At 41.4% G+C, this 22989-nt stretch overlaps 1 protein-coding gene across 12 annotated transcripts in view; it reads left to right on the top strand.

Moving 5' to 3' along the window:
• The window catches only part of PKP4 (plakophilin 4), a 66984-nt gene that overhangs the window by 17428 nt on the left and 26567 nt on the right, over positions 1 to 22989 (top strand). For 8 of the 12 annotated variants that reach the window (XM_085584813.1, XM_021543454.4, XM_021543453.4 and 5 more), the window contains exons 2-3: positions 9984 to 10117; positions 21253 to 21365. In XM_085584813.1, the coding sequence (XP_085440939.1) occupies positions 9989 to 10117; positions 21253 to 21365 (242 nt within the window). In that variant the 5' untranslated portion in view covers positions 9984 to 9988. Of the gene's footprint in view, positions 1 to 9982; positions 10118 to 21252; positions 21366 to 22989 lie in introns of those variants that run through there. The other 4 variants (XM_085584816.1, XM_085584814.1, XM_085584817.1 and 1 more) reach the window with 2 other exon arrangements.

Raw genomic sequence — 22989 nt, 5'->3', positions numbered from 1 at the left:
GCTGCTCCCTGCTTTGTGTGTCCCGTGCCCCAGCCATGCCCTGCGGAAGCCTACGAGTGCCAGCTTCTGCTGCTACCACAGGGAACCTGGGCACAGCTGTGACAGAGCCCACCCAAGTGCCTTTCCATGCAAGTGAGCTGCTGCTTTGGGTTCAGCTTCCTAGGGAGGTTTCTGATCACCTCTTTTTTCCCCAGTGCTCTCACCTGGGCTTTCCTGGTTGTGTCTCACAAAGCCACACGGCAGTGTCAAGACCTTGCACCAAATGTGTTTCTCTAGTGCTCTTGTTGTTGAACAAAATTAGGTAGGTTGGGTTTAAAAAAACCCACACTCTTTCCTAACACTTGAAATTCTAGTACCTGTTACTGGTTTTGGTGTGCTTAATTGCCCTGCTAAGGAATTAGCATATGACTAAAATATAGGGCAGAGAATTAAAAGGTAGAAATAAGATTGGTGTTGTTGTGACAACTATTTGAGATTCCTTTGATGTTAACATTTAAAATACATTTGAGTCATACTTTCAGTCTTTCAGGAACTGAGGCAGGAAAGCTATCTAAATTGCATGTCCAACTGGTAAACTTTGATGCAAAATGTTACCATCTCATGACAAAATTGCATGCCTTTAGCAGATTTTACCAGAAGAAATCTTTTTCACTGTGAGAAGAAAATCACATCTTAAGATCTTGTACTGCTGCATAAAGATGCAATTCTGCCATACAGCTGGAAGCCTGTGAATGCTGTTCTTAAAGTTTCTCCTTGTTTTAACTGAGCATCAGCAAAGAACCATATGCCTTCATTCAGTATTTGTTTTGCTTCTTGACCATTTCCACACTTAATTCCTTCAATGTATGGTTTTCCGTCTCTCTGAAACTTTTTGTTGCTGTATGCTGGATTGCCTATAGTTTGCAGTGGATCCCTGTTTTGGAGTGTGGTTACAATTATTGACATTATTTAATGTACCATTGACCTGACTTTTCCCCTCTCTGGCACTTCTGCAAAAGGTTTCCTTGCCTAGCCAGACGCTTTAACCTGAGTCTGCCTGATTTTGTAGCTGTGTTTCTGTCACCTATCCCTGCTACAGGAAGGCATATGGGTCACTTAGATGGGAACAGTTTGTGTGATTTTGTGTTTATCAACACTGGCTCATTCATCTTTCTTTGTGGTTTTCCTCAAATCACACAGTTGTCCTTGATCTCCTCTAATTGTGATATCATTTGTAAATTTTGGTGTTCACAACTCTTCATCTCTTCATAAAGTATTAGTAGAAATACTAAATTATCTATAGAGTAGAGTTATGTGTAATCCTACTACAGTACTTTCAATTTTGAGGGGTGAACAAAATCAAATACACCTCAGAAAAATAATAATCTTTGGGATATTGGAGAACTGATGGAAATATTGGTAACTATGGCCTGAAAACACAGATGCTTGTTGTCTAACTCTTATATTTTGCTTCTACATTCAAGGATTTTTTTTTTTTTTTTACTTTCTAGCTTGGAGAACAGAAAAGGAGACAGCTTCCTTTGCTTAAATGTAAAAGTTTGCAGGTAGAGTGTTCTTGGTAGCAGAGTTTTGCTGTGCAGTTCTATTTCAGTGCAAGAGGAAGAGTAAACTGTAATTTAATAATTGATGAAGCTTCATTTTAGTAAAATCTTTTGCTAATCAGAAGCCATGTTTATTGGAAAACAGTGCTATTCCTCAATTTATGTTTATGGTATGCAAGAATTTGACATTTCTATAGTTTGGGCAGGAGCATCCACCGGTAGCACTGAAGAATTCATAAATGTATCCTGAATAAAAGCAGGGTTTCAGCATCCTCAGTAAAAGCAGTTTTTCCATTTTGCAGGGGCACAGTCGGGTTGCTGTCCCTGCCAAAGGTAGCTGAGCTGCTGAGGCACAGCTGTCCCTGCAGATGTGGGGCTGTGGTGCCAGTGAACACACAGCTGTGCAAGGGGAAGCGCTGCTCACAGCTGCTTGCTTTCTAAAGGCAGACTAATGACTGGTGTTGGTAGTGTCCAGCTCCAGACCAACTCAGGGGTACATGTGGCACCACATCACTCAAAATCTGGCATTGTCTAAACAGGAGGAGCTATGGAAGTCCGTAACTCTCCAGCTGTCTTTTGTAATGGGGATTGTAGCTGATAATTGTTATCATTGAGAAAAATTTTTGTATAATAATTTTCTTCAAATATACTATATGACAAAGTTGAGAAGCAGACTTTTATAAAGGCATGTAACATATATTTGGGTTGCTAATTCTTCCAGCTGAGGCATGTCTCCCTGCAGGTAATGAGCATTCTCTCTGGCAATAACATAGTCACACTTCAGCAATAATTTTTCTAGGAGAAAATACAAGTAGAAATTGAACAGCAGCTGTAGCCATTGTTTTAATTGGTAGTGGTCATATATGTACTTACAGCCATTGTCATTTTAATTGCCATTTGCTTGTTTGTAGTTTTCAGGTGGCAGATGGAGTGGGTACGGGTTTGGAGCTGGGGCACAGGGCAGCCGTGCTGTCAGCACAGCATGCCTGTGCTGCAGGTTCTCAGTTGTTAGCCTGCAAGTTACGTTGTTCTGTGAAATTCATTCTGAAGTACTTCATACCTACATTAATTGCATCTATTCCAACACCAAACTGAGAATTATCCTGTGCATGGTTGAATGATTAATTGATGAATGTCCTTGCCACCTGACAGTCTGCTTGGAAAACCTAAAATCCTTCTGTGATGCTGTGTGTCCCTCCTCCCCCTCAGTCTGTGATAGAAGAGAGACTGAACTTCATCCCTCGAGATCAATCTGCTGTCTGTTTGCTATTCTGCAGAGCTGGCTTTGAGCACTGTGCTCTGATGAGGCTGTATTTAATGGCAGTGGATTTAGATACCTCAGCAGAAGAGTGCAACACAGACATTTGGGATGGCCCAAAGGGAAGGTTCAGATTTGGGGTCTCTTTTTTTCTTATAAGTCATGGAGCCTTGTTGACTTAAACTACTGAAAACTCTATTTAGCTTCTTGTACTTCATATGTTTGCCAAGTGTAAATGCTCTCCAGACATCCTTCAGATGACAAAGAGGCTTCTTTTCAGGTGAGCTACAGACAGTGCCTCAGGCCTTGAAGGACGTGGCTATAAATATGTCTTTATTCAAAATGGGTGTCTTGCTGTACATGTCTGATACCTTCTGGTGAATGGTTAGTTTGAAAGCTATAAAAGATATTAGTCTCATGAGCATGTTACAACTAGATATTTGTGGATGTAGAATCTTGCCTGCTCACTGGAGTGGAATTAAAGTATGTAGCCATCAGCCAAAAAACCCCTAAAAACTGTATTTTTCTAGGAACTGTAGCAAAAATATGTTTATCAAAAAGCTAAGGTAATGTGCATTTTAAGATTTTAATTAGGATGTAGTACCAAATGGTTTTTGAATCTGCATAAATTTAAGAAAAAAAAAAGGAAAAAGAAGGAAAAAGTAGGTCTTGTAAGGAAAAAGGGATTAGGAAGAGGCTTAATCAGTTAAACACATCTCCCACATTTCTCAGGCAACAGGTCAGTTGTGTGCAGGATTCTTTTTTGACTGTGGGACTCAGTCTGCACAGCTGTGCAGGTGGTTTTTATCCTGAAGTTACTTTCTTCCATGTTTTCATCAGATAACGTGTTTATTTTCTTGGTTTTATCCTTAAGTCTTCATGAACTTGTGCACTACTAATGTCCATAATGAAAATGTATCTCTGAACACAGTGGCTAGCCTGCAGTTGATATTTGAAGTATCTTCCCCTACTGCATCTGGAAATTTCAGACCCTGCCTTTTATGTAAATACTGGAGCCATCTTTCACAGAATCCATTTTTAGTTGCTTGCATCATCTTTGCAAGTGGGTAAGTTGTCATCTGCTGCGTCTCCATCCAGAAACATTCTGCAGGCTGGCAGACAACGCAGAGCATGGTTCAGTCACTTGGCTGCAGAAAGCTTGAGCATTTCAATCCCTGCTCTAGCCTTGCAGCAGGGTGGAACCAATGGGAACTGCTCCTACCTGGAAGTGGTCTGACAGCTCTGTGAAAGAACCTAAAAACAGGTCAATTTTAATGATATTTTCCTGTAAAAACTAGAAATGTAGTACATTTTGTTCAAGTTTTGACTTCTCATGCGCACTGTAAAGAATGAGCAGAGTCTTTGACTAAGAGCTGAGATTTGACTTGTTGCTCTAAGTGTAGATATACAAGAATGACTTTGTCATGTAGTAAATGTTAGTATCCCAGCAAGCTGATTTTAGCTTATAGGAGCTGTTCCCCTCTGTACTAATGAGTATTTGTCTAATGTCATTGGTAGTTTACTATTATGGCTTGTGTTACCCGTGTAGCTAGATAAATATGAGGATTTTCAGTGATGAGAGGTTGCCCATTATTTTTTTCATGTTGCCCTAGTGAAATAAATTATTATTATTATTATTATTATCATGTCCTAGCTAGCAGAGTTGATAAGAATTGTATTACCTCTTCAGCATGAATTGTGCTGGTGGCTGTTCTTACTGGCTGCAAGTCAGATGTGTGCTGAGAGCAGTGTGAGAGCCAGGCTGGCTGCTGCTGGGGCCACCAGGTGACTGCCCAGCCCAGTGCAGGGCTCTGTGGAAGGAGAAGGGCTGGGAGGCTTTAGGAGCTGGTGCTTGTGTGAGCCACATGAGCAGGGGGTGCACAGTGGAGGCAGCACTGTCCTCTGAAGAGGTAGTTATGGGGCTGTTTAGGTGAGCTTTGCTTAAGCAAATCCCACAGTGGCCGAATGTGGTGGTCCCTGCCAAATCCTCCCTGCATGGAAAGCTGTCTATGGTGGCTTGGTTTGCTCTGCCTTGATTTACTGTGTGGTTTCATAAAGCCATTTGAGTGAGTCTCTACAGCAGAGAGACTGGAAAAACCACTGCTCTCAAAATTATTTTAGGGTATTTCAAAGTGGAGGCTTCAAATTGAGCAGCTTTGTCTTTCTTGCACACTTCATCTGGACATGCCAGCCTGGAGCTAGGTTATCACTGCTTTTGGCCTTTACTTCTAAATAGAGAATTTGAAAATTCAGAATAGGTGTTAATAATTTTCTTGGACTTAACATACAAGATGATCTATTTAAGTATTTTCCTGAAAAATTATCTAAGCTATTGAAAAGCATTATTTTTTTACCAAAGGCTGAAATGCACAGCAAATTCTCACTGTCCTCTATGTTTCCAAGCTTCTCACATTATATTCTTGAGCTCCATTAGAGCCATTTATATCATGCACAAGTCTTAGTTCTGCAATATCCACCAAAAGATTATTCCAGAACATTTAAAGCTTCCAGTTCTTGTATATTCTTTGCAATAGCAGAGAATTTAGTGTGTAGACTTTGATGTTCAGTGATGTTAAGATGTAGTCAGGTGTGCTGAAATGCACTGAACAGAGCTATAAACAGTAAAATACATTTTCTGAGTTTTTATTGTGGCTACAGAGATCCTAGATCTTCAGTGTTCAGGAGCAGTTTGAGAATTAAAAGAACTGGAATGCAGGGAAGCATTAAGGTGCATTTCTGGTGGTACCTGTGTGAACTTCCTGATCTGTCAGTGCCCAGGGCTTGCAGAGAGCAGCCCAGGGCAGGACCTAGGAATCTACAGCATGGGGCTGTGGGGGATGAGGGTTTGGACAGCCTGGGAAAAATGTGGGAGTAATCTCCTGTTCTGGGTGATGTCTGACTGCTCAGCCATGACAGGCAAAGTAACTGTGAACCTAATTTTTTTGAGGTATGAAATCTGGTTGCTAGTTTTCCAGTAATGAATCAGTTATTTATCCCTGTCCTTAAGCAGCATCCCTAGACAGGGCTGTGGGGGTGGGGACTGGGCCCTGCAGAGCTTCTCCTGCTCCCTTACTCTCCTGTGCTGTCACCCGAGCCCACGGGCCTGGCAGGAGGGTGAGGAGGGGATGAGCAGACTCGTTTATTAGCTCAAGTGTGTACCTAAGTGTTTGTAGGATCAGAGCCAACAATCATTTAATGTTGGAATCAAGATTAGAAAATCAGTAACTTTGCCAAGAAATGTGTTAATTGAAGGAACATCAGTTGAAACAACTGCCTATGTGAAAGGGTGTAGGCCTGTGATTGCATCTCTTAACACTGAGATAGATGTACATTTAACACCGACACCTTCACTAATAATTAATTTGATTGTTTTTATCTGGATTTTTTCATTAGATACTCAATACTGGGTATATTTTCCATTCCAATGAACTAGCACACCTTCCAGCCAGCTCAGAGGGATGTTTTCTGGACTGGTTTGTTACAAAAATCTACTACAGATGGGTTGAGAAGTTATTCACAGTGTTGGGGTGAGAAGAGAGAGAAAACTATGGAAAAGACAAATTGACTGCTCTATTTTCTGCTTCTACTTCTGACAAACACTGCTCTATTTTCTACTTCTCTCCTGGAAATCCCAAACTGGAGCAGGCACTGCCCTGTTATGTTCAGGTGGAGACACAGTGGGATATATGGACTAGCAAGCAGCCCCTTCTGAGAGAAGCACATGTGTAACTTGTGAGTTTTTGAGACTTGTCCTTTAGATTGCTTAGCAGATGTTTCTAAATGAAGACAAGGCTCAATTGGGTAGTTTTATTACTTTGTATGCTTGCAAATGTATCAGATCATTTAGAAACCTGAAACACTGAGTTATAGTCATAAAAGAACTATGGTAAGCAATATAAAAAATCAGATATGACACATGGAATTGTGGCATGTATTCTGTGCTTTGCGTTCTTACTGCTTGATTAAAGAGTTGGTTTTTGGAAGTAAAACTTTGAAGAAACCATTTCTATTTTCTAAAACCATAAAGATGCACATTTGACTTTTCAAAATCCTACTATACAACTATTAGAGGTCGTTTTTTATTCTGCTTGCTTAATTGCTGTTTAATGGGTTCTGTAGAAACAGTCCTTGAAGCTTTAGTTGCGTGCCCACCTGACATGCAGCTTGTGACAGGCTCTGTGTGGCAGCGTTTGTATCTGCAAGCTGAAACCAATACAAATAGCATTTCAAAAACAGCCAGATATGTCTGGTTATTCATTTGTGGCACCTTGGAAGTCAAGTAGCATTTAATGTTGCTTTCTTTGTCGAGAGTGAGTTCTGTTCTGGTTGCAGTTGATGGAGGTGTCCCGCAGCCCCGCACACCAAGGCCGGAGCTCGGCTGAGCGCGAGGAATCCCTGCGGGAGCCGCCGTGGGTGAGCCGGAGGCCGTGCCCTGCCCGGGCTGCCCTGGCTGTGCTGGGCAGGAGGGAATGCTCACTGTGCGCCATGGAACCTGGCCATAAGGAGGACAGCGTGGTGTGGTGAGGGGACAGCCATGTCTGTGCTGAGGGGAGACCCGCGTCCGTGGGGAGAGAAGGTGAGGGGAGACCTTGTCTGTGTGGAGAGAAGGTGAGGGGAGACCTTGTCTGTGGGGAGAGAAAGTGAGGGGAGACCCACGTCTGTGGGGAGAGAAGGTGAGGGGAGATCTGCATCTGTGGGGAGAGAAGGTGAGGGGAGACCTTGTCTGTGGGGAGAGAAGGTGAGGGGAGACCTTGTCTGTGTGGAGAGAAGGTGAGGGGAGACCCACGTCTGTGGGGAGAGAAGGTGAGGGGAGACCCACATCTGTGGGGAGAGAAGGTGAGGGGAGACGCGTGTCTGTGGGGAGAGAAAGTGAGGGGAGACCTTGTCTGTGGGGAGAGAAAGTGAGGGGAGACCTTGTCTGTGGGGAGAGAAGGTGAGGGGAGACCCACATCTGTGGGGAGAGAAAGTGAGGGGAGACCTTGTCTGTGTGGAGAGAAGGTGAGGGGAGACCCACATCTGTGGGGAGAGAAAGTGAGGGGAGACCTTGTCTGTGGGGAGAGAAAGTGAGGGGAGACCTTGTCTGTGTGGAGAGAAGGTGAGGGGAGACCCACATCTGTGGGGAGAGAAGGTGAGGGGAGACCCGCATCTGTGGGGAGAGAAAGTGAGGGGAGAGCCATGTCTGTGGGGAGAGAAGTGAGGGGAGAACCACGTCCGTGGGGAGAGAAGTGAGGGGAGAACCATGTCTGTGGGGAGAGAAGTGAGGGGAGAACCACGTCCGTGGGGAGAGAAGTGAGGGGAGACCTGCGTCTGTGGTGAGAGAAGGTGAAGGGAGACCCGCGTCTGTGGGAAGGGAAGATGAGGGGAGCACCATGTCTGTAGAAATGGGAGAAGGCGGTAGAGTGGTTCTTGGTATGGCTGGGCTAGCATGTTCAGGTGTCCTTGTGCACTCATGACAGCAGAAACCTTTGTGCACTTACTTTCGCCTTGTTCCCGAAGATAAGTGTGGTGTGGGTGTATGGTAAGAAAGGGCTGTTCATACAGGCACATTTCAGGATATGTACAGGGCAGCCTTCCTGCGCTTCACCTGCAAGGTGCTGAGGGAAAAATTCCTGCCTTGCTGAGTTGGGCTCCTTTTCTGATGTGTTTGCGAAGCATCTTTTCTTTCTCCATTTGCAGTGGTGGAAGCTGGTGGGTGACCAGGCTTCTGCACCACAGGTTGCCCCCATGACTGCTCCACTGCCTCTCATCACTCATCTCACCCAAAAACTCTTTGATTCCCTCAGTAGCTGATGTGCAACTGCACATGAGCCGTGTCATGAGCTCTTTTAGCAGACCGGAACAGGGTGGTTAATAAAGACCCTGTGCTAGCGCCAGAAGAGCTCATGGGCCTGAAGAGGAGCCATTCCTCTGACAGCCCATATGCTGCTGTACACAGAGCAGAACAAAAGCACTTGTTCTTCTACCGTCACCTCACCTCTCCATTAGCAGCACAGCCCTCTTCTGACAGGACAGGCCTTTGCCTGGGCTCTGTGTACAGGGTGAGGGAGAAACCTTGCAAGAGGCCAGCGATCCCAGGAGAGATCCCTCCAGGGTCAACTCAAGTCCCCTTTCAACCCTGTCAGAAACATGCAGCTCTGCAGCACAGATGTGCACTGATCCTGTGCATTGCCCTGTGCTCATTCAGGTGCTCATGGCTAATACAGCTCCACACTGAGGGGTCTCATGGGTCCATTCCTGGTCTTGGAGCCCATTTGCAGCCTAAGCATCTCCTCACCCTTTGAGTAATGAGTGCAATGAGGAAGGAATCTGTTCCTGTTTGTCTGCCCTAGGAATATTGGATGAGTTTGTTCTGAAAATCTAAAATGAAATATGAATTACTCCTAACATTAGACCTCACAAGCTTTATTTTCTGAATGAAATTAAAGTGTGGTATCTGTGTTAAGCTTTGTGAATGCCACTTACTTGCTGTTTACAAAGCGTTAAACACACTTTGCAACTATATCTGTAATACTGGTTAATAGTGATTTTGATAATGGAACAAATTAATTGCTCTTTTCCATGGATTGGAATTGTTAGTGTGCTGCCCCTGCAATAACACAGCTTGGGATTATTGGACGCTAATCCTGTCAGTCCTTTCCACACTATCCATAGCCCAGGGCAATTTGCTTTAACTTTAGCCTTTTAATTTCCTCTTTTGCAAAAAGAGCATTAGAAGCATTGCTCCCATTAAGCTTTTATTACCATAATTAGTCTATTCCTTAGTTTGTTCCTGACAGCAGAGCATTCTGCTGTTATGTGTCATTCTTCTGTGCTGAAAACTGCATGTGGTAAATTTGTACTGATCCTGGGTGTGCCTTATAGTTAACACTAGTATTTTTCATGCATCTTGAATTGTGCTAGTTTTATTAACCACCACAAAATAGTGTTTTTAAAAATAATGTTGAAGCATCATGCAAGCTACTTGCTCCTGCCCAACCCTTGAGTTGTGTGGGTGATTCTGGTCTCTGTTTGTGAAGGTTAAACACAGTCACACAGCATAGATTGAGTAATGCAAAGTTCTCTGCTAATTTAGTTAAATTTGGAAAGCTTGTAGAAAAAAAGAATATAATTCATAATCTTGAAAGGTTGGATTTTAAACATCACTGTCTGAAAATGTAAACTATATTAAAATCTTGTTATTGCAGGCAAAATGCCAGCCCCTGAGCAGAGCCCAATGGTGGAGGAGGGGCTGCCGCAGACAGCACAGGAGACTTCCACAGGCCCAGGCATGGAACCAGAGACTACTGCCACGACCATTTTAGCTTCTGTAAAGGAACAGGTACCTGGCTCATTTTCATCAGTTCATCAGTTCACTGTGTGTGGAGTTAACCGCTGTCTCTTACTGCATTGCTGCAGCAACCAGCACTGTTTGTTTCCGAAGCGTGTGACCCAGTGCTACCATAGTCTGTTTCATGTATCGGTTTTGGAATCTGAATGTAAGGGGTTCAGTTACCTGTGTTAAACAGAAGCACCATTCTGGTGTTCTGTATCCCTTGGAATGTCTGCACTGCTGTTATAAGTCAGACTGGAAATGCAAGTTTAGTGGCAAAGAAAGAGAAAATCTAGTGTAGAATTGATGCAACATTAGAATCGGTCCTTGTAAGTCCTGCAAAGCCAAGTGTTCAGTGCTACAAAGTCCCGCACATACAGATTGGGTATGATAATTGTACTTTATTAAAAAATGGTCATTAAACTCTGAGATTGTTTTCAGTTATCAATACCAAGGTACTAATACATTTTAAATCTGGAGCACATTTATGGGTGTGTATTTAAAGTTTCTACAGGAAAAATAAAATTGCATTTGCAATCAAATTCAGCCTTAATTTGTGAAGATCATTCAAGTGGGAAAAATAGCAGTTCTACAAGGAAACACTCTAGTTAAAGTTTTTGTTGTTTTTTTTTTCTTTTTTAAATTTAAGGAACACAAAGGGAGAAAGGATACTTTGGTTTTCATTGTATCATACTGAAAAATAATGATCATCTTTGTTGACTTTATACACAAACTATAACATCTGAACCTCAGAATAAATCTGCTTTGCTCTTTCTGTTTTGGAACTTCCTTGAAGATGAATCACAACTTGATTCAAGATGGTAACTCTGAATGCAAACGATATATTATTTCTTATGTTGTCCCATATTAATATTTTTTAAAAGGTGAGAGTTAGGTTATATCTCCTTGATATCAACAGTTCGCATTATATCAACAGTTTTCAATAATACCTTATTGTTAAACAAAAGTTTTCTGCAGGATAATGAAATTTGAATCTTAGTTTTCATGCCTAAATTAATAGTTTCAAAAGTAACTTAAGGTGACAATGGCAACCCTAAAAATTACTTAGCAGTGTTAAAATTAATATTCACAGTTGCAGTGTGCAGGATATCGTTGCCAGAGGCTGTTGTGGTGTGAGAGGTCAGCCAAGAGTTGCAGATACTTTCAGTCCCCTCTCTCCAAACAACAGTTTGCCTTGTGCCATCCTAGCCTCTCACAAAAGGCCATTAGGGCTCATTTGTCTGAAGTACGTTGGTGGTGACTTTAAGTCGGTCCATTTTATGCTGCAGCACACAAGGAGTGTGCTCACAGTGTGGGTGAGCAGTGGCAGTGCCAGAGCTGGGCTCTGCAGGCAGGGATCCCCTGCCCAGGAGCTGCAGTGGCAGTGCCAGAGCTGGGCTCTGCAGGCAGGAATCCCCTGCCCAGGACAGCTCCATGCTCCAGCTGTGCCGGATCCCACCAAGTGAGCAGGCAAGGCAGTGCTGTTGGGAACAGCACCAGACATGAGTGTGACTAAAGGCTTTCGTTAGTGTTCCTTTGCCTGCCCAAGCAGTGTTTGTATCTTTTTATTAGTCCTAGAGAAAAAAATATAATGGAATCTTTCTTTCTTTTGAAAGAAGGTTAAAACCTATTCCTCTTTCCATTTATAAAAAGACTATTAAATATTTTGCTATTACATAACTAAATTCTGATGAAATCTAAAAAAAAATTAAATAGTCATTTATCATCAGCATTGCACAAACTTCAAAATTGGAGCATTTCTGTGAAAGACACATAAAATGAGTGTGAGGGGAGGAAGATGTAAATTGTCCTTCAGTCTTGGAAGTGACAATATGAAAGAATTAAGAACTGAACTGCTGCATTCTGGTATTTTTTCTGTTGATAATAATTAAGGACACTGACATGTTCAACACCCTTCCTGTGTGGCAGAAAGCCCAGAACAGAATATTTTCCAGTGAAATTCTTCACTTTATTAAGCTTGAACAGAAACTGCTACACTGTTTGCTTTTTCCTTTGGTACAGGAATTGCTGTGAGGTGCAGCAGGTCAGTGTTTGTAAAATAGAGCTGCCACACCCTGACCCAAGTACTTCAGAAACACTGCAGTGGAAACACAATTTATTATTACTTGTCAAATTGGGCAAGATTTTAATTTAATAAAAACTTTTAAAATTACTACAGTAGTTCTAAGATAGAGAAATATATTGAATTACTATAAGCTTTCTGCCATAGCCATGAGACAATAGTTATGATTATATATAAAAGGTTGCACTAGTTAGCCTTTGAATGCTACAAGCTGCTTCTAAATAAAGTTTCCATTTGTTTCCTTTTCCTAGGACTGCAAATCAGTTTAAAGCAACTATTTTACCAAATTGAAGTGTGTCCTCTAACACGGATCAGTCTCTTGTTGAGTCAGGTGTCAGACAGCTGCGTCAATCTCCCTTGCTCATGTTTTAGGAAAGGAACATTCCAATTCACTCATAGTGTTATAACACAAGCAGAACAGCTGTAACCTGTGAAGAAATTTAGATCACTACAGCTTTGTGCTTTTCTGACAAAACTCGAGATCTGTTTTAAAGTGAGAATGAGCCCAGGTGGGCAAGAAAGCCAAAGGCACCTGGCCCTTGTCAAAACTTGTGTGGCCATCAGGGCTAGGGCAGTGCCCTCCCCTGTGCTGGCACTGCTGAGGCATCTCCAGTTTTCGGTGCCTCAATAGAAGAAAGACATTGAGGGGCTGGAATGTGCCCAAGGAAGGGAATGGGCCTGGAGAATTCCTGAGGGAGCTGGGAAGGGGCCCAGCCTGGAGAAAAGGAGGCTTGGGGGGACCTTGTGGCTCTGCACAGCTCCTGCCAGGAGGGGACAACCAGCGGGTCGGGCTCTGATCCCAAGGAACAGGGCGAGGAGGAGAGGGTACAGCTCAGGCTGGCCTAGAGGAGCTCAGGGTGGGCAGCAGTAGGAATTTCCCCATGGAAAGGGGACTCAGGGATTGGCAGGGGCTGCCCAGGGGCGTTTGGAGTGCCCATCCCTGCAGGTGTCCAAGGAAGGCCTGGACATGGCACTCAGGGCTCTGGGTGGGGACAGGGTGGGCATTTGGCACAGCTGGGACTTGGTGATCTGGGAGGACTTTTTCCGACCTCAGGGATTCTGTGATTCAGAGGAATTCCTTTTTGAATGCAGGAGAATCCCAAGACTAATTGTAATGAAGCTATAACATATTCTTATAATTTTTGTCTTTAAGTGAATTTGATGATGGATTTTGAGTATTTTGGGTTTGTTATGGTTCTTTTTCTATTTTTGTGTTTGGGGAGGGGATTGTTTTCTATGAGTTTGTTTTAGAGAGGGGTTGGGATGTTGTTTTTTTTTCCCTAAAACATGAATTTCACTTCTAAAATGTTACAAGACTTCCATACTATCATGGGTAGAAGTATCTTAGGGATTGCTGAAACAAGTTTTAAATAAAAGTAAAACATGTCTATACTTCTGAATCCTGGGGAGTTCTGAATCCTGCATAGATGTTTAGTTGAGTTTTGTAGGGAGTCTCTTATCCAAGTTAAAAGTAAATTGAGTATTTTCATACTAAAATAACAATTTATTAGAAATTCTAGGGGTAGCATGGTATTTTGGGAGCTTGGAATGTAGGGCAGCTAATTGCCAATTGCTCCTTGTAGGTTTGTGGAATCATTGCTGTTTTCTGTGTTCAAGCTGTATACTGCTGGATTTGGAATGAACTGCTGCTGAACTGACAAGATTAAATGGGATAATTTGGAATTGTGAATTTCATGCTTAACACGTTAGTTTTCAGTGGTTGGGCTGAGAAAAGGTCTTGCAGGAAAAGCCACTCATCAATGCAATTTTCAAAATTAACTGGAATATATTGATTTTAATGTCTTTGCTAAGACAGAAGCACTTGCAGCAGTGGCTGGTTTTTTTTAGTTTGTTCTTTGGTCTAGCTGTTTGTGACACTTTGATGGGCAATTTTTCACCTTCCCTTTAGTAAATAGGTGACAGAGTAAGAACAATTGGATATGGTTTCAGATGGATAACACTTGGGTTTGTCTACATGTTTTTCTAGAAGTGTTTGTTCAGGACTTCAGCAAAATCTTTTCTTTTTGTGTAACTATATTGAACTGTATCATTTAAATAGAGAACATGCACCTCGCTTTTTCCCTTCATTATTGTTTAAGTACAATTTTTTACATTACTTTGGAGATGCCTTTTATAGGGTTTGGGAGCAGGGAGCAAACCTCAATGTTTTTCAGATGGAAATGGAAGGAAGAATACGTTCTGCCTATTTTTTATTGCATGTTGAAACATCTTTTTGAAAGAGAACTATTGCTATTAAGTCTTGGGGATTTCTTTACAGTTCAAATATGTAGTGCTGTACATTCAGTACTCTATGTAGGCATGTCACTTCATGGAGATACCTGAAAAGAGACTTACTAAATGCACTTCCTGTAATTGGGCACAAACTTTGAAATTCTGATTTGCATGCATCTAGTGATCAGTTAGGTGACAAATATGTGGCAGTTCTCAATTGAAGGCAGAACTTTTTGTTGAATGGACTCCCAAGTTTCTCATAAGTGAAACAAAAATCTTGGCCAACATTTTGTGAATGGCTGGAAGAACTGGGGTTTCCTTCCAACTCTCATAGTGTTGTGTTCAATTGCATAGGTCACTCTTGCCTACTTAATCCTAGAATTTTGAGGTTTAGAGTTTCTGCTGTTCACCAGTGTTTTCATTTCAGCGAGTCAAGTCTGAGATGTCAACTTCCTAATGATCCTATTCTAAAGTAAATTTAATGCCACTGCTGTCTCAGGTGAAGTAGCTAGCTCATTTCCTTAATCAAAATTCTCTATACTCCTTTATCCATATGATGACCCAGAAGTTAATTTTCCTTTCTCCTTTGTCATATTAGGCTTCAGAGGAAAAGCTCCCTTTGAAAAAGAGCCAGTCTGGAGTTGTGGGTGCATCTGACATATGCTGGAGTATTGACACCTTGTGTAGCACACTTGGTTTAGATTATCAGCTTGTCTGCTCAGCAGCAACTGAGCCCTGGTGCCCAGCTGGCAGAGCAGTACCCTCAGCTCCAGCACTGACTTGAGCTGCCCCAGTGTTGCCACAAAGCTTCAGAGAGGACATGTCAGAGGCAGTCCGGGAATGCCTCCAGTGCCATTCTTCCCTCCTGCCACTGGCAACAGTAAGCTTTTTATAAAATGCTAAAATTTTGATCTCTCATCAGCACTAAACTGTTGTACCAGACTAGTGAACAATGCATGCATAAAAGTATTAAGGGCTTTAATGGTCTGCTGCTGTTGAATACAGACTAAGTATGATCAGCCAGTAATTGTAGCTGTGTCATCTCACATCCTGTAATCTGTGTTCTCTCTACACTGTCCAATCTTTTCTCTTTTGTCTTCTGTTTTGGAAGATACTGAGATACTGAAAGCATGCAAATGCAGTTGTGTGCGTGAGTAAACTTAATTTTTACTGAAAATATTAAGGTTGCTCTAATATGGTTAGAAGTACAGGCTTTTTCTGCAGTAGATTCTGGTAGAGAATTTAAATATTGGATCACTACTTTGGAAATATGGTATTCATTTGGAAAATATGGTATTCAGTGTGGTTTAAGTAGTCAGTTGCTCAATCTAGCTCTGAATTATGGCAGGTGGGAAGAGAGAATTTTGCATAGATGAGTGCAAGAGGTTAACATAAAGGAAGTTATAAATCAACTTCTTTGTTGCACATTTATTCTTCTTTGTTGCACATTTGTATCATGAAAATATCCAAAAAGTAATAGCCTTTTCTGTAGCACTATGAACTTTCATGGGTGATGGAAGTTGTGTGACTCTGCGCTGTGTTTACAGTTGAATAAGAAATAGTAAACACAAGGTAAAAATACTCCTCTCAGATGCAGGCCACACTTTCTTGGGTGAGTAACTTGAGCTATTGAAAGAGGCTCAGCTCAATTGTTCAACAGAACTGGTCAAGTCAAGAAGCTGCAAGAGACACCTTTGTTTATTGGAGGCATCGTCTGCCTCTGATGTCGAGCTGCCCAGTCTGGGTCTGGCTAGCCAGGCAGGAACCATTCAAAAGGAATCTGTGACTTCTCTTCACTGCTTGTGCAATTGCAACTGATTCTTGCAGAGCTCTCACTAGAAAACCTTTCACTAGCCACCTGGCCCACTATTTATTTAAAGTTGTCTGTGTTTTTCCAGGGTCCTCAAATCACAACAGGACAGAAAGAAAGTAATTTTTATTTTTCAGTGTGGTGAATATAGATTCCTCATTCTCATCTGTGTTACTGAGGGATAAAAGTTCCTTGTTAACATAAATGAAAAAGGTGGATCTGCAACATGGTATCATGATAGGATGCAGATAGAAGGCACAGAATTGCCTGTAAAACCTCTTTTATTATCTAACACCTGCAACAGGAGAATGGCAGTCTTCATGGTCGGTTGTGCAAACAGCATTCCCATTACTTACTTGTTTTCAAATATTTGCTGGCAAGAGCCCAGCACAGTGGTGGTTGTTGTCCCTTGCCCTGGAGCCACCAGCCTTTCAGAGACACTGAGCTTTTAGGCAGAAAGAAGGTTCAGCTGCTGAGATTGGTGTAACTGGTCTTGCCTGTACCTTGGTGCAGTGAAATGTCATCCCAAGTGAGATTCCTGCTGGACAGAGCTTGTCAAGAAAGAGATGTTGGTCACCTGGTGTAAACAGTACAACACCAACACAGGGTTTGGCTCTCCTCTGAAAAAAAGCTTCAGCCTCCAAGATGAGATTAGACAGCTCTAAAATGTTCTGGGTTCTGGTTTTCACTCACGGCAGCCTGTCTGCCTGCAGTTACTGCACCTGCTTTCCAAAGTGAGCTGCTTTCTTGCCCTTGTGTGTGCGCTTCCTGATCCGGAGGTGAAATTGTGCTTAAAGCTTTTATTGCAGTTTTGTATTAAGAATTATGGCCTGTGGCTTTGCAATGGAATTTTAGGTTATGAACATAAAACCTGCAGTTTGATAAGGTGATTAAGCAGTTGCTGCTAAAGAGGTTGCTTGTTTTTCCCTCAATGTATGATGAATAATTTTGAATAAAAGTAGTTCTGTATTGTGGTTTGACATGGGAAAAGAATTTTTTTAGAAAAAAGAAGTTAGTTTAGTTAGGAGTTAGGTTTAGATATTGATTCTTGAGGTGACTAATTAAGAGTAGATATGTTTTTGAGAATATAGAGGGGTTAAAAGCAGAATTCTTAGGAGAATTTATTTTTTTTAGTTTTAGTTAGCGGACAGTGTAAACTTTTTTTGTTTAGCTATAAGCTAAGTGGGGTAGGGGAAAAGCTATATGGCTTGTAGAGGTAGGCTAGGGGGTGAAGAATTGGGAACCAAGCTGGGCCAGCTCCTGCAGACAGAAAGGTAGAGCAAACCTGAAATGTCTTTGTTTCCCTCCCACCCCAACCTAGAGGGAAAAGACATAAAGAGCCTACAGACACCTAGGAGTTTGCCGGCAGAAGAAAAAGAGAAAGGGGGGGAAAGATGCCCAACATGGGAGATGGGAGACAGAGTCCTGGGCCAAGATTTCAGCCATGTGGGGAGTCCGGGAATTTTAACCCTTTCCTGTAAAATGAAAGCTTTGTAAAATATTACTCCTCCTCAATTTAAAAGAAAGAGAGACAGCCGGGGACCTCAGTTGTTAGAGAAAGAAGGTTAGGGGAAAATAATAGAGTAGCTGTTAGCTAGACTCTTCTTATTAGCCATAAAGTAAATCAATTTCTCCTCCAAGAGAGGCTGCATTTTAAGGGGATGCAATGGTGAGCCAAAAAACTCCTCCTCCAACAACTACCAGTTCAGGAAGGAACAGAAGAAAGCAGAGGAAAGTGTGAAGATGCCCTCCATCTTCAAAGAAAAAGAGAAAGCAATCTCTGTTCTTAGACCCCCAGCCACAGGGGAAAATGGAGAGGACTATAATCCCAAAATGAGACACTGGACTGTTGTTCCTGTTAGTCCTTAGCAAAGCATCCTTAAAGGGGCCCTATAAGCAGTCTCTGTCCATGCACAGTAATAAGAACACTGTGACATAGAGAAAAAAATGTCACACTAGCCCAGTGTATTTAGGCAGTGCCATGTGTAACATAGAAACACAAAAAGTAGCAGCTGTGTTTCCTGGGGGGTCTATGGTGCAAAGGAAACTCCTTTCTCCCCTGATAGACTCAATATTAGTTATGTAAAAAGATGAAGGCTTGATTAAAAGTCCAAATGTGTCTCGCTATAATTTATTAGAGTTAATAGTGGGAAGAAGAATGTTTTGAAAGGTTTTCACTTTGAAATTTGTGTATCTTTTTCCCCCTTTTATAGTAATAGTAGTAGTAATAGTAGTATAATAAAGTTTTCCCCTTGTTATTAAGTTTAGCCTACTTTATTCTCAATCACATTTCACAGCATTCAATTAATAAGTTACATTTTCATGAAAGCGCTAGCATTGTGCCAATATCAAACCATGACATTCTGGCTGAGCCAGTGTAGTGTGTCTGTCTAAAGAAGGTTTGTTTGCTCCTTGGGATGCAGTATGGCAGTGTTCTGTAATTTCATGTCTATGATTTTACTATGTGCTTGCCACATAGATGTTCTGCTGCAAATGCTATTAAGCTTATTAAGAGCTGTATTTGAGTCCTACAATGCCATTTTGTCAATAGGCAGTGCTGTAGGAGTCAGTGAGTTGTGATTTATGCCCAGGGCAGGGCTCTGTGCAGGGAGCAACCTGTTCAAGAAATGAGCCCTCCCACTGCTCCCACCAAAGCTAGAGAGAGAAACAAATTTCGATAGATTCCTGCCAGAACTACTAATGTGCTGCCAGAACTAGTCTGCTGTTCCTGCCAGAACTAGTGTGCTGTCCTCATACCCATTGTGGGGGTATGTCCAATGTGCACTCAGAGTGGTATAAAATTTAATTATAAGGAAGTATAAACTAGAAAGGTGATCAATTTAAAGCTGGTTAGGACTTAGTTTTCTGTAATAATAATGGTAATAATATGATTTAAGATAAAAGAAAAAAGTTTTAAAGCATGAGGTATTCCAGCTGTAAAAAAAACAGTGGCTCTAAAACTATCCATCTTGTGTATTTATGCAAGTATTTAATACCTGCACCTGCAGGTATTTAATATCTGCACCTGCTGCAGATCTCAAATTTAAGGAGGCACATACACAAGTCAGCACTCATGGTTTCAAAGTTCAAACTGCTTCTTCATTGGACTCTCAGGCTGAGCTTACCAGAATGTACTCAGACTAGAAAATAGAGATGGATTCTTTTCCTTACTATTCTTGCTCTTGCAAGAGCACATTGGATCTTCCTAAACATCAACATGATTTAAAACTGGCAGATGAGTTGCAGGCCTCTTGCCCCTCTGCTGTTCAGTGCACTGTGCAGTTTGTGGCTCTCTGGTCAACACCAAGATAAAGTGAGGAACAGTGTAAATAGACAGCTGATGGTGTTGTTCCCAGCTCAGCAGTGTGTCTCTGAAGTGGCCAAATAAGGCTTGGTGGCTTTTCTCCTGTTTCTCCTTATCTCAGTTTTTTTGATAGAATACAAGCGAGTTTTGCTTTTAAATGTAGTTTTAATAAATGAAGTAAAATGTATTGCTCTGTTGTCCACTATGTCATTCACCTCTTCTCTTAAGAATTATTTTCAAGAAGAATGAAGTATATTTCTTCTGTTTTAACTGCCTTTAAATTTTTATAGAATGGGGCAAAAACCAGGGATTTTTATTTAAATGGACAGTTTATTACTTGAGATGTTATGCAGCAAGACATTTTCTAGAATAATGTGCTCATTAATGCCTCTATCTGTAAAGGCAAATTAATACAGATTGGTCAAATGAAAGCAATTAATGGCTAGCATGTTTAATTTTATTCATCTAATTAAAAGATCAGTAAGTAACAATAGGTTCAGATTGGCAGTTTGCATCCATGACATTGCTGTTTAAATATTGGTTTATTGGTAAGGAACAGGAAACATGTCCTGGATGCAAACCCACTTCTTCTGGCCATAACTGGGGATGTTAGGGTGTTGATTCAGTTTGGTTAGGGAGCTATCAGAAATGTTTGGATGTGTCCACAATTGCATATATGCTCTGGAAGGGCAGGAGTGGAGAGTGGTTGGTGAAAGGGAAGTGTTCTGCCCCATTCCGTGTGATGTGGGGTGTGAAGGAGCAGTCTGCAGGAGCTGACATCCCTGGCTCCATACAGCTGCTGGGCAGTACCATAACATGAGCGTGAGAAACCTCCTCAGTCTTTTGAGCTTTCACATCAAATGAGTGCTCTGTGTTGCACTTGACCTCTAGATAAGACTTGCTTGGTGCTTCATCTGATTACTAAATATTGGTGTTCATCTATTTTTAGATGGTTTACCTAAACTTCAGAGGGTTTACAGTATCGGTTTGAAAATAATGCAATTGCTCAATAGAACCCTTTTCTCTGGTCAATAAAAGCTGAGGAGAAAAACTCCCTCAATATCCTTTGATGAGACATAGTCTGGATTTCAGAGAGCTTTAGAAAATGGTTCCAGGTTTCAGTAACACCCGTCCTGTGCAGCACTGGTATTTCCCACATCACCCTTGCACTGTTGAATTCCAAAAGCTTCTTAAAAAGGCTGAAGAAGTTTGGTACCCTTGACCAAGAAATATAAAAACACTGAACTCAGAAAAGGTGAAATAGCACATGTCTACACTCAGCAAGTTTGAAGTTGTAGATCTTAAGGTTTCCAACTACAGTCAGAATGTAGGATAGCTTAGAATTGGAAGGTTTGTGATTGGAAAGGTTAGGAATTTTCCATTTTCCCTGTTTATAGATTAAATTGAAGACTGACTTTATAGGCACTAATTTTCTTAGACTGTGGTAATGTAAGAAGGCACAAAAATTTTAATTGCAGGAGTAAAAAAACCCAAGAATGCTTAAACATGTTTTTCTTTCTGTAACAGGTGATTAATCAATATTTGCATGAATCACTGATTTAAAGATCCATTTAATTTCCACTTTTATAGTTTATTCACCTAAGGAAAAATCAAAACACAACACACAACTGTGATGAATCAGTGATTGTTTCAGAGTTAATCCACACCCATTTTTTAACATCAAGAATGCTTTTCTTTTTATTTTGAAATTTCAGGAGCTTCAATTTCAAAGACTTACCAGAGAACTGGAAGTGGAAAGGCAAATTGTGGCTAATCAGCTAGAGAGATGTAGGCTTGGAGCAGAGTCACCAAGTATCGCCAGCACAAGGTACAGGTCCTGATGACTTTACTTTCATTTGTCCCATAAATTAAAGGCTTTTTAGTGGTGCTTATGTCCTCTATAAGTATATTTTCACTGATAGCTATTCACCTCTATTAATATCTGAAGGATTAAAAAAATGCAGATTTGCTGTAAAGGGTTATAGAACAGTTTCAAGCGGCCTCTCTAATTATTACAGTGTATTCCAGACACTTTCTGAATTCATACCTGGAAAATTAGTGGTTTCCAGGGTCACCTGGAAACACCCAGCAAGTCCCAGGACTACCTGTTTTTGGTGGCAGTGCTGGTTAATTTGTTTGCAGGGAGCATAGGATTGCTTAGGTTCCTGGTATAGGGTCTAGCAGAGTGGGTGGACAAATCAGTTACATTGGTGAATTCAAGAAGACAGCTAGAAAAGAAGATAGTTAGAAAAGTTGAAAACTGAAAATTACCTCATTTACTTAAAATATTTTGAAAATGTCTCCTTACCTGTTTCAACAAGAAAAGCAAAATATTGATTTTCATGGTTTCCAGTTGCTTCTAAGGTGTAATACAAGTTTATGGAATTTAGTACAAGGCATTTTATTAAAGAAATCCCCCTACACTAAGAATTTAAGGTTACACTGAGTTTTCTGTATAGTGCATACAGTTGTAAAAGTGTTGGTTGATGTAGATATTTAAAATGGAAGCTAAAGGGCAAGTAGAAGGGCACATTCAGTCTGTGGGGGTACTGGAGTGTGGCTGGCAGCTCTGCGGGCAGCGCGCCCAGCTCCCCGGGAACAGCCCTTTGCTGCTGCCGCCTCACAGCGCAGATGTATTCCAACGATGGAGGCGTAGCCATGTAGGGAACTGAAATACTACAGGAATATGTGTGAAGTACATACATTTTTTACAGAATTATATTTTTAGCTTTTTACAGCTTTTCACCATTTTATAAATATTTAATAAATAGTGCTTAATTTTTTCATCTGTTGCCTTTTCTTTATGACAGCAGCAGTATAGCCAAGCAGGAAGGTAGGCAGCAGAAATCACTGCTTTTCTCTCAAGTGGTGCTGTTTAAATGAGAAATACTTTTCACCTTGTGGCGTACTTGCAGAGATAATAGGTTTAAACTGTTTCATGTTGTGCAATACCTGCAAAAGATGCATGAGAATTGACTTGTCCAATCTAGGAACTGGAGATCATAATTGTGCTTAACAAAATCAGAAATCTGCTCCCTAAGTGTCAGTGTTGTTCTTGAAGGCCTGCTGTGCTGTGCACAGGTGCGGGCTGAGACCTAGCTGAGACTCCACCAGCCCCTTCTGCCTTAGCAGAATGGCAGAGCCATTTCACTGAGAGAGCTGCTGGCCCCTGTTCTAACCTGGAAACTCAAAGCTGGAAAGTGTTTGCGAGCTGCCATATGAAAATGTAAAGCAGTGCTGGTGACCCTTAGTGTGTTTTGTCTCTAAATGTTTTCATGCAAAACCTTTTCCATTTATCAGATTTTTACTTTTTCCAGATTAGTAGCTGGTTCAATTTTGTATCTAAGATAGCTTTGAACTAAAGTAGTGAAATGGCAAGGAAAAGGTGTGAAATTAAGAAAGAGGCAAAACCAAAAAATAAACAACAAAAAATCAAATTAGTCAAAACCTCA

The sequence above is a fragment of the Lonchura striata genome, chromosome 7, assembly GCF_050655825.1.
Source record: "Lonchura striata isolate lonStrDom1 chromosome 7, ASM5065582v1, whole genome shotgun sequence".
In the NCBI taxonomy this organism is placed as follows: domain Eukaryota; kingdom Metazoa; phylum Chordata; class Aves; order Passeriformes; family Estrildidae; genus Lonchura; species Lonchura striata.
This window is presented reverse-complemented; position numbering and strand designations above follow the sequence as displayed.